Raw genomic sequence first — 14,327 nt, forward strand, 5'->3', positions numbered from 1 at the left:
TCTAACACCTATCAAACTTGTACTGATGCACTTTAACATAAGTTCTGAGTTCAATCAGGTTTAAAAATTCTTTGTAAAGAGGTGGGGGATTTTTTTCCCTCCACAGTAAGCAAAAAGGGTTAAATCAGTCACAAACTTTTTTCTGAAGCCTGTTAAATCTCTGTACTCCTGTGTTTCTGCTGCTTTTGTACACCTCCTACATGTAAGAAAAGAAGGAAAAAAATGTTGCAAATCACGGAAAGAAGTGTTTCAAAACCACAGACCTCAGCTGCAAGATTCACAGGTGGCCAGAGTTCAACCTGATAAACTCAGCAGATATCAGCTTAATTTCAATTTGTGAACTAACTCATTTCTCTTCCTCCCATACGCCCAGAGGAAACATTTCAGTGCTGGTTTTGTTTGAAGAAATATGGTATTACTCATTTTAGTTTTCATTAAAACAAAATACTAATTTTTGCTTTAACCACCTAGTATCTGCACAAGGAGGTCACACTATAATTGAGCAAGCAATTTCTCGTGTAACAAGCCGATAGCAGTGTTGATCCCATTTCACTCCCATTGATTTCAGTTGAAGTTGGGCCAGATCCTGCAACTACAAATATTTATAGTTCGAAATAACACTTTAATCCCATTTTCACATATATTATTTAGTTCATTGGTCAAAAAGGTATCTGGGGAGAAAAAACAACCAAACCACAACTCACCTCAAAAATTTAAAAATGTAGATGCAAACCGATATAAAACACATAGCATTGATTACAAAATTACCTTTTTAATGAATGCCACAGAGAATGTATCCCACGATACAATCCCATGATCCATCAGCTCAACAAATGCAGTCAGTGTAAAGGACAACATATCTCCAAAGCTGCAAGAGACAGGAGTCATGACAACATTTACCAGTAATGCAGCAGGGCAATGACCGAGGGCATAAAGCAGCAGGAAGCTTTCAGAAAGGTAGGAAAATGAAGCCAATTATGGACTAAGAGGTAGCAGAAGAGCAAGAGAGGCCGTGCAACAGTCAGTCTCCAAAACAATTTAGCATGGACATCAAGAATAGTCACCTGGAAGAAAGCAATTTTGTAAGAGAAGAACTAATACCCCGGAGAACACCACACGCAATGCTCAAGGAAATCAGATAGTCCAAATTAAACTTCTCTTTTAAATTCAGAGTTTTAGATCTAAGAGAAGAAAAGAAGGGAGCTTTTTCTTAGCAATTTATAGAAATGCTCCTAATTGCGGGTCATACAGAGGTGCCACATTTTGGTACCTCTGCATGAAGCAGATTGGCAGAAAGTTAGTGGATTGTTTGTTCCTTCTCTTACAAGGAAGGAAATATACTTTAAAAATGCACCAGCAGAGACTCTATATTGAGCAGCAATTTTCCAATAGTTAATGCCTCAATTTCTTTCTTTGAACCTGAAGATGCATCTCCTTTTGTTTATCTGTGGGCAACCAGGTCAAGCAAATTGCAAAGTTCCCATGGTTTATCCAAGCATGCAGCTCAAATTGGTTAGGGTTTGCAGGCCACTACACTGTATTTTACACCTGTAAATTTACACTTGTAAATCCAAGATTCAATGCATCTTTGTATGAACTCAACTTAATTCAAAACGGGTTTAAACTCAACATAAAGAATATGCTCTAACCTGACCAGCTGCACAGGAATTTTCCATGTTAAAAACCAGCTTTTAAAGATTAGCTTGATTTCTATATACAGTCAGGGTACCGAAGAGTCAGCAACCATAATGATTTCAATGAAGCAGCTCAGTGAGGTAACTACTCAATACAAGCAGCAGTGCACAGAGCCCGAAAAGAAGCAGCGTATTACCTTCAAGGGCATGCCAAACCTGCAAGGTACTCTGCCACTAAGCCATTAACAAGCATAAGCATACAATCAATCTAAAGCAGCATGAATAGTCCCACTGATTTTAATGCAACAGCTTCCCTAATAAAAAGAGAAAATTAAAAAAAACTCTGTCAGATTGGAACTACAATGCTCAGTATGTTGAAAACCTGAGTATAATACTATAGCCACAGTTAAGCAATGTAATTGGGAATCCCTATTGTGTGATTTGCTCCCCTACCATGCTGCACCAACCCCACACAAATAAGCGAAGATCCATTCAGATGGAAGAGATATACTGCAGTACAGAGGAATAAGGCAGAAAATCAGTTTTAATGTAGAAACTCCAACAGCCAGTTTACTGGATTTGATATAATCTGCCATTTAGGGATTTCTGAGGGTGAAATGCAGCCTTGAGTGGCCCCTTAATTTAAGATAGGAGCTCTTGTTCATCAAAACTCCACAGGTGCCCTCCACTAAAAAGAAATTTGCCATTCTTGACATTTTGTGAGTAAACAGAAAACCCCAAACAACCCCCCCCCCCCTCCCCCCCCAAAAAAAAACCCAACCAAAACACACCTTTCTCTTCCATAGTAAGTAAGGGTATCCACAGTGGCTTTGATTATTTATGACAAAATGAAAAAAAACTACACCAAACAAGAAAAATCCAGTGTCTTTAAAAAATCCACTGTAATTCTGCAAGGAGTATTCTGTTCAGCAAATACATGGTCTGGAAATTTTTGTTTTGGGGAGTACGAAGCTTAGTTTTGTTTGCTTGTTTTTTAATATTGCAAATCTTTTAAGAATTAAATTAGATTTTAATGTCATCACTGGCATTCCAAACAACCAAGGATTTCATAACAAGATGACAGAAGACTTTGCAGGAAATTTAGTCAGCTCCAGTCACATCCTTTTCCCCAATCCATTCCTTTTGCTTAAAATGGTTATTTATGAATCCATAAATACAACAGTACTCCTCGGAAAGGCCTGCTTCTAAAAACTTGTACCAAGTTCTCATGCATCTTCATGACAGAATACTTCCACAAATATATGGATTTCTGGTATTTTAAGAAGCCAGACTAAATTAGATCTAAATAAAAAGACAAAAAATTTACAAAAAGATAGGCCATATAGGTTGAAAAGTAGATAAAAATATCTCTTCCAGCATTAAACTAAGCAGATAAATTATCTCCCCTAGATTTGCTCATAAGCTGTTTCAAAATTTAGTCAATTAACCTGTATTCAGTACACAAATTCTCTTCTATAAACTAATCGTACATGACAGTTAAGCCCCATTAACAAGGGGTATAATTTAGAGGAATTACTTAAACTGCATTAAACCTGCATATGGATATTCACCTTCGGAACAGCAGCGGCAGGAATTCCAGTTAGTTTAATTCCTTTACATTCAACAGTCTCATTTATTCTTCTCACCAAAACTGCCAATTAATCCAACCTCCTCCACAGCTTTGGAGGGAAAACTGGGTTAATGGAGTTAAAAATACTAGTATTAATGCATAAACCTGGTTTAGTAGATGTGACGATGATACAGCCCTTCGAGATCCAGAAGGTGAAAGGACTTTTCAACTTAAAATGATCAGACACCCCACCAGGTGTCACTCCAGTGACGCTGCTTCAAATAATTAATGAGTGAAGAGGTGCAACACTGGGACTAATCAAGCAGCAAGAAATACTCCCAACTCTCTACACCACGCAGCACCACAAATACGTAGCAGGTATTTTTTAAATATATAGCTATACATATGCACCTGCACGCAGACGTGTACACTAAGCGGCGTTGCAAAAGTCAAAAGCCAGGCTTGAAGGATAAGCATTAGGAATAGCACAGCTAGAGTTGAAAGCAATCTCCAGGGCAACTAGAGCAAGATAAGGATTAGAAGTATCTGGAAGGGGAAGGGAGTGGTGTTGATCAGTTACATGTTTAAACACAAGCTAATAAGTAGAAATAGACTTCCGAGCAATTCATTTCAAGACACACACGGGCGCGCACACACTCGTACCATTAAGAGCAGCAGAGTAGATGCTAGAAATTTCAAGGGAATCAAAGCTTGTTCATAAAAGTAGTAATCTTAGAAAATACATGATAGGAGCTGTTTAACCCGAAGTCTCAGTGTTTTAGTCATATAAAAAGTCTGAAAAATGATGGGGCCTCTTTCTTCATAAAATCTTTTTAGACTAATCCACAGCACAAGGCACAACAGTTCTGTTAATATCAAACTCTTGCTGCTTTGGCAAAATGACTTAATAGTTTTATGGTAATTCCTCATGAAGGTGCTTTTTAATGTGTGTCATCGCAGCAAGAGGGGAAAAACAATCAGAAAGATGCACTGTGTAATTGCAATTTCATATCTCACTAACACTGACATTTTAATGATTTATGCTCTCAGGCAAGCTACTTGTACAATCGCTCCCGAGCGCTGTCAGGGCTCTGGCTCTTAGGTGGGGCACCTCACGCTGGGACAGCTGATAAAGTTTCTCCATTCTTTGTTGTCTGACTCCCCACTTCTAACCCACGTTGAGAGGATGGGCGAGCTGCCGATGAAGCATCTCCTCACCCACAGCAGCTCTCACAAAAAGCCTCTTAAGCAGGAGAAAGCTGTGGTCTGTAACACCATTGCTGTCCCAGCATGAGCCGTTCCAGTGCGGATGGATGGCCATGCTCTGAGCCACAGCCTCTGCACCTCAACCCCTCCGGCAAACTTGACTGAAGAGTAAGTCAACAGTTGCATTTCACATTTCTAGGTTTTAGAGAAATATTGGGTCAAAGTCTGCTAATTTAGGTTCCTAACAAAACCTGCATTCTGACCTTAAGAAACTCTGAAGAAAAAAAAACCTCCATGCATTTTTGGTATTAGCTTTTCTTTCCTAAAAATGACAGGAATGTGCATGTGACCCTGACCATCACATCTCTCACCTGCCTTCCTAGTATCATTTCTACATGCTAAACTATCTTCTTATCATGCGTGCTAAGTAATCCTCAGATGTATATACAGAACTACATCTGGTATTTTGAAAGATGCCTAAAGCAATTTGGATTTCTTATCAAAATAAATTAATGGGACTTGAGCACTCAAACCCCTAGATGTTTTTTTGGGGGAAAAAAAAAATCTCAATCCATGTTTAACATATATACCAAAATGAACATTTTATTCTATTGAGGAAGGGAAAATATTCAGCTGTTCAAATAATTCTTTAAATCGAGATAATTAGTCAGGCTTAGCTGTCATCAGGTAACACACACACACACACACACAAAAAGCACTATAAGCTTTTATAAAGCTCAGTGAACTATCTCCTGTTTTGTATGATAAAAGTTGTACAGGAGAACCTGGAAATTAACTGTTGCTCATCCGTCACTATCAGGATACATCCGCCAGCCCATTAGGACTAGAAGCCAAAGACAGTACATCTTTACACAAAGCATTTTTCATGGGCAAACTAGAACCAAATCTGATCTCAAATTGTGAAGAGGAAAGGCAGCAAAGAAACAACTTTAACTGGGCAGGAGGCAACAAAAGAGTTGCAGCCTAATACCCAATGCAGGAGCTAAAGAAGCAGTTAACTAAGTCCCTTATCATTCAGCAACTGTGCTCACAGCCTAACACTGGGCAGCAGAAAGGCCTGACATCACTGAGGTCAACATCAAAGAGTAAGAACAGCTTTTTCAGTTAGAGTTGTCAAGTATAAATGGCCATGAATAAATTTAAACAGGGGAGCAGAATATATCTAATCATCAGAGGACAAGAGCTCTGGAAAAGCCATGAGGGCAAGAACCTAACCAAGTCTAAAATGAAGACTGATGATGCAGCAGGATGCTTTGTAAGCAGTGTGAACAAGTACCTTTTTTATTGCTATGGCTCTTCTTCATTGCTTCTACACTGCCTTGTTTCTTCAAGTAACCCTTCCAAGGGTGAAGCAAAGCCACCATCAAATCAAACAAGGAGCAATTCACACCTACTTGGTGCTTACTCTGTACAGCTGAAAATGACTGAGCAATCTGTGGGGAAGCTGCCCCTATATTTCTAGGTGATTACAGAAAATGCACTTAACTGCTACACTGCAATTGACACAGATTTTTTTTTTTTTTTGCATTGTGCCAAGCACCACTGAAATATTTGTGATTCAGTTTCACCGCTTTCATTACAAGGGATCAGTCCTACTTACTTTAAACCACTTGCATTCCAAAAACCTGAAATAGCTTTGTATCCCTGGTATCAGGACTTCTTTAAGCTTGAAAATTAACTCTGATTAAAGAAAACAAGCTGAGAATTTTAAACAGAACTGTAACTATTCTTGAATAAATCCAGGTGTAGATACTCTTATTCTGGAGTATGACTAAATCTACTTGGAGGTACATTAAGAATTTGTTTACATGGAAAACTAGCCCAGAGGAACTATTACACACTGGTTCTTCACGAAGATGTGATTAGAATTACCTTTTCTCTTATTCTCCATCTTTTAAATTCCTGGTTTTGCTCATTTCATGGTAATTTCCTTAAACGGACTACGTTTTCTTAAAAGAAAACTTTCTTAAAAGGAATAACTAACTACACAGGAAAAACATCACACTCTAATCAGCGTGATTTGATTACAATTCAGTACTGCAATGCAAAGGTCAATTGATAGAGCTGTTTCATAAGAATTTTTTATTATTATTATTCTTTTTAAATCTAAGTATTAGCCAACACAGGATAAATAAAATCCTAAAACAAAATGGGAACCTCAAAAACTGGAAAGAGAGAAAAAGAAACTCGCATTTTAGAAGCACTTCCTTGAATGGAGAATGCTATTAAACAAGGCCTCTCTGTGAAAATCAGGTTTTAATTAAGTTGAGCTAGCATGTGCAAGCTACCAGAGATAAAATGAAATACCAGCACTTTATGAATTATGTCATTCTGTAAATCAAAATTAACTGGTTTGGGTTTTTTTGAATTAGCATTTGGTTTCTTTAAGTTTCTTTAGTCAAGAAGACAGCAGGTGGAGGCTGCAAAGTTCTAAAGTTTAGTTTAGTTCATTATATGAAGCTCTGAAGTGTTGGTTGGGTTTTTTTTTTTTCAGTTCTTGTTTTATTTGACCTTTTCTAATTAGTACATAGGTGAAAAATAGTCAAGATGTTCAATAACTATGCTTACAGAACACTAGTGTATACGCTTTACCTTCAAAATGCACAAACAGGTTAGCTTCCCAACCTACTGGTTTTGACCAATGGCTCTGGTATCTTTTTTAGTGCAAGTCCCAAACTCAAGAATTTGTGTTATTTTAATTATATCATTTCGTGTACTACATAGAAATCAAAATATTAAACTGTGTGCCCCGATGTAACCTGAAGCTTCTACTGGCAGGATTTGTCTTCCAAAGTTAGAATAAACTTTAGTCACATACACTTTCTTTACCTCTGTATCTACATTGATCAATAAGAATCCTCTTAAAGTGGGTAATGCCTTGTTTCCATGAGTAAACAAAACTAAATTGTGTAAAAAAAAAAAAAAAATTCAGATCATCAGTATGATCAGGTCCTAAAACCAGAGTGCAATGCAAATATAAGTCATATTTTAGTACTGTCCTGAGGACACATAATTTAACGTAAAGAAGCCTACAGGACAAAAGAATTTGGAATCAGAGAGATGCTGAAGGAATGTAACTATTCTTCCAGAAAGAACTATTTTCACAGCAGTGAGGAAAAACCCACTACCTAAATGCACAGGAGGTACCTTGTCTCGCCAGGGGTGGTGATGCCAAGAATTCTGAAAGCTTCATGCCCTTTTAATCATTTTCCTCAGAATCTAAACTTTTCTATTATGAAACAAAAGTTACTCTGTATTAGGTTGAGAAAGCAAACGTAGAGGAAGGATTTAAGTTTCCTGCCAAATTTATTCTTACTAATTTATTTATTAGCCAATGATTTAATAATAAATGTTTCGGAAAGTGGTTTACAGCAGATTTGTGAAAGTATGATTTAGCATGGATTCAGATGGGGAGCTGCATCTACTGTGTCGTAAACCACATCAAGCTCTCAGAGTGACAGATGCGCAGCTAATTGATTTATTATTCTTTTCCTTGCTTGCGTTTTAGCTATACTTGACATGTCAAACTCGCAAGCCAATCAAGATATTAGAATATCTCTTGGAGTCCCAATTTCTCCCAGCCTCTGAAGCCTGTGCTTAATTTGAAGCATACAGAAGAGTCCCACTCAAAATCATCAGGGCAATAAGCATGCTTCTGAACTTTCTGAGATGAGGCCCTTTACTACATTACAGTTTTCCTTTATGCAGTTATCTGCAACAACTAGCACTACCTTGTACCAGCAAATAATAGGAATTCAAACTGGCACAATGACTCTTACTTTCATCTCACTAACACCAACAATTAAAATTGCCTACTATCAATCATGTAAGCCAGACAAATTTAAGAGAGGTATTGGGGAAGGCAAGGAAATGATTTGTTTGCTCAAACTGAAAAACAAAACAAAAGCCTTACTTAGGAAATAGTAGAAGGCCCGGGAGAAGTTACAGAAATGAAGCACCCATTCCACAAGCAAAGCTTCATCAGAAAATTTTAACAGGCAAAGAGCAGAAAACAGAGAATGTTGAAGACTGAATGAATATGCACAGTTGTATTTACATATAAAGATTAGCGCAAGGGCCTGAACTCAGTCATGCAAAAGAAGAGGAAGTGTGCAAGGTGATGATCTAATCAGGTTCTTACCAGGGCTTCATTATCTTCTGCAATTTCTGATATCGTCTGCAAAATTAAAACTTGCACGTGAGGAGACACACTTTAAAACATCTGTACTCTATTTACCTATGCATACACACACACCCCCACATACCCATACTTGATTCATAAAATTCAAAGACAGACACACAGTAAGAGGCAGTAAATTACTAACAATTCGCTGTGAATAAAAACAGTTCAGTAACTGTTAAAGAACATTCAAAGTTAATTTCAAATATTTGTTCAGAATACTTGCATTAACTTCTGTTAGGAAAAAAAGCAGAAGAGAAAAGACAGTTGAAAGGGGAAATGTATCAGATTTCTCTAAAACATGTTTCTCTTGACCATTAAACCATGTCTAGGCATCCTAAATTAGTTAAGTATTTGTGCAAAAAAAGTCTTTGGTACAAAACAACAAAGGTTTACACATTAAGCGTTTCCTGTCTCGTTGCTATGACATATAGTCCTGACAAACTCTTATTTACTTCCAGTGTCCATTATTAATACTGATGTCAGAGTTGTCAGCATGGTTGAAAGTTGTTGTGTAACTAGGATCAAAACAGACCAAAATCTTGACCTTCTGAAGTCAGAGACAAGTTTTCTGTTGAATTCAAAGGGAGACAAAGAATTTACCCTGGGTTTTTAACCAGAGTTGCATTTACTCAGCAATTTAAAACCATCTTGCACCAGCTCTGTGATACATAAATACAGTGCAGCAGTCTTACTCCGACAGAATGTGTAAGCTCACCTGTAGCTCTTTTGCTCTTAAAATTCACACACTGATGGATATGCCTAGACTCAAGGTGCTGAATCAACCCACTTGAGGAAGACAACGACCTGATTAAGAATGTCATGTACTGAGTGAGATTCTAAGAGGCCAAGCTACACACCCAACCTTCAGTGTGATGCTACTGTTTTCCTAGTAGCTTCCAAAACACTTGGTTCCTAGTTGCAGCAAGAGGTTCAACATACCCCAAGAGATTTTTCTATTTGGGCATTTCCTATTTTTCCTCCAAGACATACACTGTTGTATCTCACTGGTGAACCAAAAGCTATGGCATCATATTATGATATTCAGGAAACTGGAAGCCAAATATTAAGGGCGGGGGGGTGGTGTGTGGAAGTGCATAAGAAGTGCATTTGAAAGCTGTAGCCCACTAATCACGATTTGCAAGTCATCCTCCTGCTAATAACTGGCTTCAGAACTGCTGATTATGCTACTAAGCAAGCTGAAGACAGACACTATCAATGGTAAAAATTACATCCAAGATAAATAACTTTTTTAAATACCACTTAAACCCCCTTCCCAAAAAAGAAGAAAAAAAATCCATCTCCTAGATAACCCCTTCTTGTGCCTCCTAAATCTATTTCACAGTTTAATTTCTGAGGGTTGGCTGCAGCTCCACACTGGGCAGACTACTGCTCAAAAGCAGAACAAAGAGGTCCCTCCTTCCTCCCTGTTCCCTTCTCCCCAAGTCTTCCTCGCTGCACTTGCTGCCATGCCACTCAGCCCACAACAACTCTAGGACTCCAAGCTCTCCAACTACTGATTCAAATCTCTCCCAGAACTTGGCTAGATTTTATTATTTATTTTATTTATTATTATTTATGTATTATTTTTATTATTATTATTATTATTATTTATTCTCTTTTGGTACAGCAGTAACTCCTCACACCTTGCATTTTCCATTCTGTTTATGCATATACTTATGTTACTGATGCTGTGCATTCTACAGAGACTGCATGAGACTACGTACAGACATTTCAAGAAGGACCAGTCTGAGGGAGGGCAGCTTTTGGGATGGCTTGTACAACCATCGGAGGAAAAAACACTGAGAGTACATCACAGGAACAGTGGTTTGAAATGCTGCTTTGCTATCTGTGAGCTGCAATACTCATGCCTGAAGATAACTATGGCACAGTTTACCACGTATCCAAGCACAGATTGGGCTACAACCTAGCTCAAATTAGAAAAGTGACAAGATGATGTTCTTGGATTTCATGGCTTTGGTTCTTTTAAGCTACAACAGCTATATGTGTAGCCAGTAGTAACAAGCAAACAAAAAGTATCCTGATGATCAGACAGCCTTCAAAAGGGGAGAAAATTACCCTTTACATGCTCTTAGGAGCAGAAAAGTTCAAAGCATTTCTCACAGTAGGAGATCCCAACTTCAGTAGAATGTCATTGCTGTGCTTCTGAAAACGGAGTGCTTCCTTGCTGCGGGAGACTCTGCTAAACTCTGGCCACCACCACAAATGGATTTTATCATCTCCCAAATGTGCGTGGATCCAAGCAACTTTATACAGGTTATATATAGTGCATGCCAGCAAAACTTCATAGCATCCTTCTGAGCCCAGTTTTTGTAACAGCTGCTTTTCCAGGTGCTGACTTCGGCTAAGCAGCAAGTAAACTTGAAATTGGTGCTGTGCCTGTCTGACATCAAAGAGATACAAGTGTGGTGTTTGCAAACTAGCAGCACTTCAAGGGGCAGGCTCGGTTTTGCCAGAGATTTTTCACAACAGGCTATAATCAGGTGCATTTTCTCCATGACTGAGCCCAGGGATTAAAGAACAAACATCTGAGTGCTAGACAAAACATTTAGATAGCAACTCTCTTAGCCTTTACAGAACTCTGATCCATCTTGAGGTAACTGGCAATGAGTTAACTTAAGGTCAGAAGACGTGCAATGTAAAAGAAAATATAAATTCAGAATAATAGAGAAAAATAATTGAATCATGAAGCAATACAAAGACAGCAAATTTTTACTTGAAAGGAAAGATAACCATTGTATTAGACCAAACAATTTCTACTAATCTCTGTTGCTTTGGAAAGTGTGATAAGAGTAGCAATCTCTAGGACATCAAATGTTGCAGCAACATGGTTCAGGATGATTATAGACAGACTTTCACCACTGAACAAGTGGATGCTGTTATCTAAAGGCGTGCATACTATTTTCACGTCATCATCCAACCAAAACACTCATACAGAAGGACCTGGCATGAGCAGGAGTTCCTCTCATTTACCCACAGACCATGCTAAAGTTACCACTGAAGGACTAATCAAGCTAACTCTTCCAGCAAGTCAGCCTGGAAAGGAGCAAGTACAGTCTACCACCTCCGTCAACTTTCCTCTTTCTATATATACACAACTGTTGTTTCTTCCAGAGGGCTGAGTCTGTTGTAGCAACCAGACGGTTCTGTAAAACGCATCCTGGGTGAGTTACCACAGGTACGGTCAAAAATGCTGAAAGCCTTACTGATCTAGACACTGTAATTAGCTCAATACCTTTTTCTTTTTTTTTTTTTTTTTTTTTTTTTAAGAAACCATCCCTCAGTTGCACTTGCACAGACAGGAACAAAACCATGGCCAAAACACAAATGTTATGAGGGTAAATTAAATAGCATTTGTGAAGGTTCAGATACTATAGTCATGAAAGACAAAAACAGACAGCAATTTTTATACAGGGAGAAGTCTCAAAACAAATGCCAACATAATGCAAAATAAACATTAACGACAAGTTACTGGTTTAGACATTTCACTAACATAATATGTTCCCTGTTTGGCCTCAAAGAAACTTTGTGATACACTTCCAGCTGAATTCCAAGGAGCAGCAGTTCCCTTTGGACCTTCCCAAGCCATACAGACTTAATACTTGCTCAAATACCGCAGGTTACATCACAAGCAGCTTCCAGAGAAGATCAGCTTAGCAAGGACCTGACTGGATCAACTCCTACCTGTTCCTGTGCAAAAATTTCTATACAAGGACCAAAGATACCCCAAATCTAAACCCCAGCTAGGGTAACACATAGTGCAGTAAGGGCTTGTCTGCACCAGGGAGAACAACTAAAATGCTGTCCCATTGCGGAAGCCGGGGCAGACTCAGTGGAGTTAACAATGCCAAGAGCTGAAGCAGCCACACTACTTCACTGCAACCAGCGTTTCTGAGCCTGCACTGTTTAAACACGTGTTCAGCAGGATAAAATTACCACTGAGGATAAAAGCTTTTCAGGAAGTATCACCCTGGAGAAGGCCATTATTAGCAAAGGTGGAAGATGTTGACAAAAACTTCCTCCTTTACAGATAAACTGATGGGATGATGGATGAACGACCTGCTAGCCACACAAATTGGTATTTGGCTACTGCTTTTCAGGCAAACACAAAGATAGGCCACATTCTGGATGCCAGCCAGCATTTAGAAATATGACAAGACAAATAAATACACAGGAGTACATATGTCTGGTTTCTGTCTGTATCAGCTGTGGCTATCACATATAAATGAAGTCTAGGAAACACTCTGGCCAGGAGGTTGAAATAAATCTGCAAAATGACTATTAAGTTATGCAGCAGCACTCCCACTCCTCACAGCCACCACAACATCCCACAGCCACCACAGTCCAAGAGACAAAAACATCCTGGAAAGTTGCACAAGTGGAGATTTTAAGCTCCTTTTTTTGCTGGTTTTACTACACTTTTGTCTGGAGTTAAAAACGAAAACACCACCAAAAAAACCCAACACAAATTAGTTCTGCCCAGCTTGGTACTCTAGAAGAACATTTGGAAATATAAATCCACTGCTGGAATTACTCTTTGCATCTTGTCCTGGTTCTGGCAAGGACAGAGTTAATTTCCCAAGGAGCCAGGACAGGTGACCCAAAGCTGGCCGGGGGCTATTCCATACCATGTGACGTCATGGTCACCATAAAAGGGGGCCAGTCGGGCAGGGGAGGGGGCGGCACGATTCCGGGATGGGTTGAGCGATCGGTCGGATCGGTAAATCATTCTCTGTTATCCCCCACTGTGAATATCTGTTATCAGCACTGCTGTCGATTGCTTCCCTCTCCCTTGCTGTCCCAGTAACCTGCCCTTATCCCAACCCTCGAGGCTTTGCCGTTGTTTTTCCGTTCTCCTCCCCATCCCGCCGGGGGAGGGGTGAGTGAGCGGTGCGTGGTGCTCAGCTGCCGGCTGGGGCTGAACCAGTCAACATTTTACAAAAGTGGTTGCCAAACAAAACCCAGTAAAACTGTCTCCTCTCTTCTTCCCCGTTGCTGTCAACAAGGTGTTGATATCACCACTTAGCAGGGGTCATTTAAATGCTAATATTCTTAAGCATAGGCTTAAGTAAGAAAAACATCCCTGGAAAAAGGCATTTAAGATGGAAGGAGTGCAAGGAGCAGCAACTATCCCCTTCTCTCCAAAGATGTGATCTTTGATGGTTCAATCTTCAGATAAGGCTTTTATCTAAAATGTACGGTGTGCACTATGTACATGACATTAAGGATATACAAGAAATTGTGCTCGTGTGTGAGTTGAGAGGGAGGGTGGAATCCAGGCCTGAAGACTGATGAGGAAACCAACCCAAAACAGAGCAAGCAGGATAAATACAAACCAACAAAAAAAAAAAAAAAAAAAAAAAAAAATCCACCTGCAAAGAAAATCCACCCCACTTTCTTCCTTTATAGGCACTGCACTGAAAGATTGGGCTGCAGCCCTTTCTCATTCTCCTGCTGTTACCATCTCCACACTGGTATAAATGGATAACCTGATTTTATATACTCTTTTGGATTTTTGCCTCATAGACAATATTCACCTTCTCCCGACATTACAGAAGCACTAAGAAATGAAGATTGCATAAAGCCCCCGTTGGACAAGAATTGATTTTGGCAGCAATGTCAGATTAAGTAATCTATGCTTCCAGGTGAAGCTTCACAGGAATGGCTGAGCCTGTCTAACAGCCCAGTGCTGTCA

At 39.1% G+C, this 14,327-nt stretch overlaps 1 protein-coding gene across 6 annotated transcripts in view; it reads right to left on the minus strand.

Moving 5' to 3' along the window:
• The window catches only part of ELMO1 (engulfment and cell motility 1), a 313,180-nt gene that overhangs the window by 201,846 nt on the left and 97,007 nt on the right, over window positions 1–14,327 (minus strand). For all 6 annotated transcript variants that reach the window (XM_075745465.1, XM_075745471.1, XM_075745466.1 and 3 more), the window contains 2 exons: window positions 8,573–8,608; window positions 769–868 (listed from right to left, as the gene is read on the minus strand). In XM_075745465.1, coding sequence (XP_075601580.1) covers window positions 769–868; window positions 8,573–8,608 — 136 coding nt within the window. The remainder of the gene's footprint in view (window positions 1–768; window positions 869–8,572; window positions 8,609–14,327) is intronic.

Source organism: Balearica regulorum, chromosome 2 (assembly GCF_011004875.1).
Source record: "Balearica regulorum gibbericeps isolate bBalReg1 chromosome 2, bBalReg1.pri, whole genome shotgun sequence".
NCBI lineage: Eukaryota > Metazoa > Chordata > Aves > Gruiformes > Gruidae > Balearica > Balearica regulorum.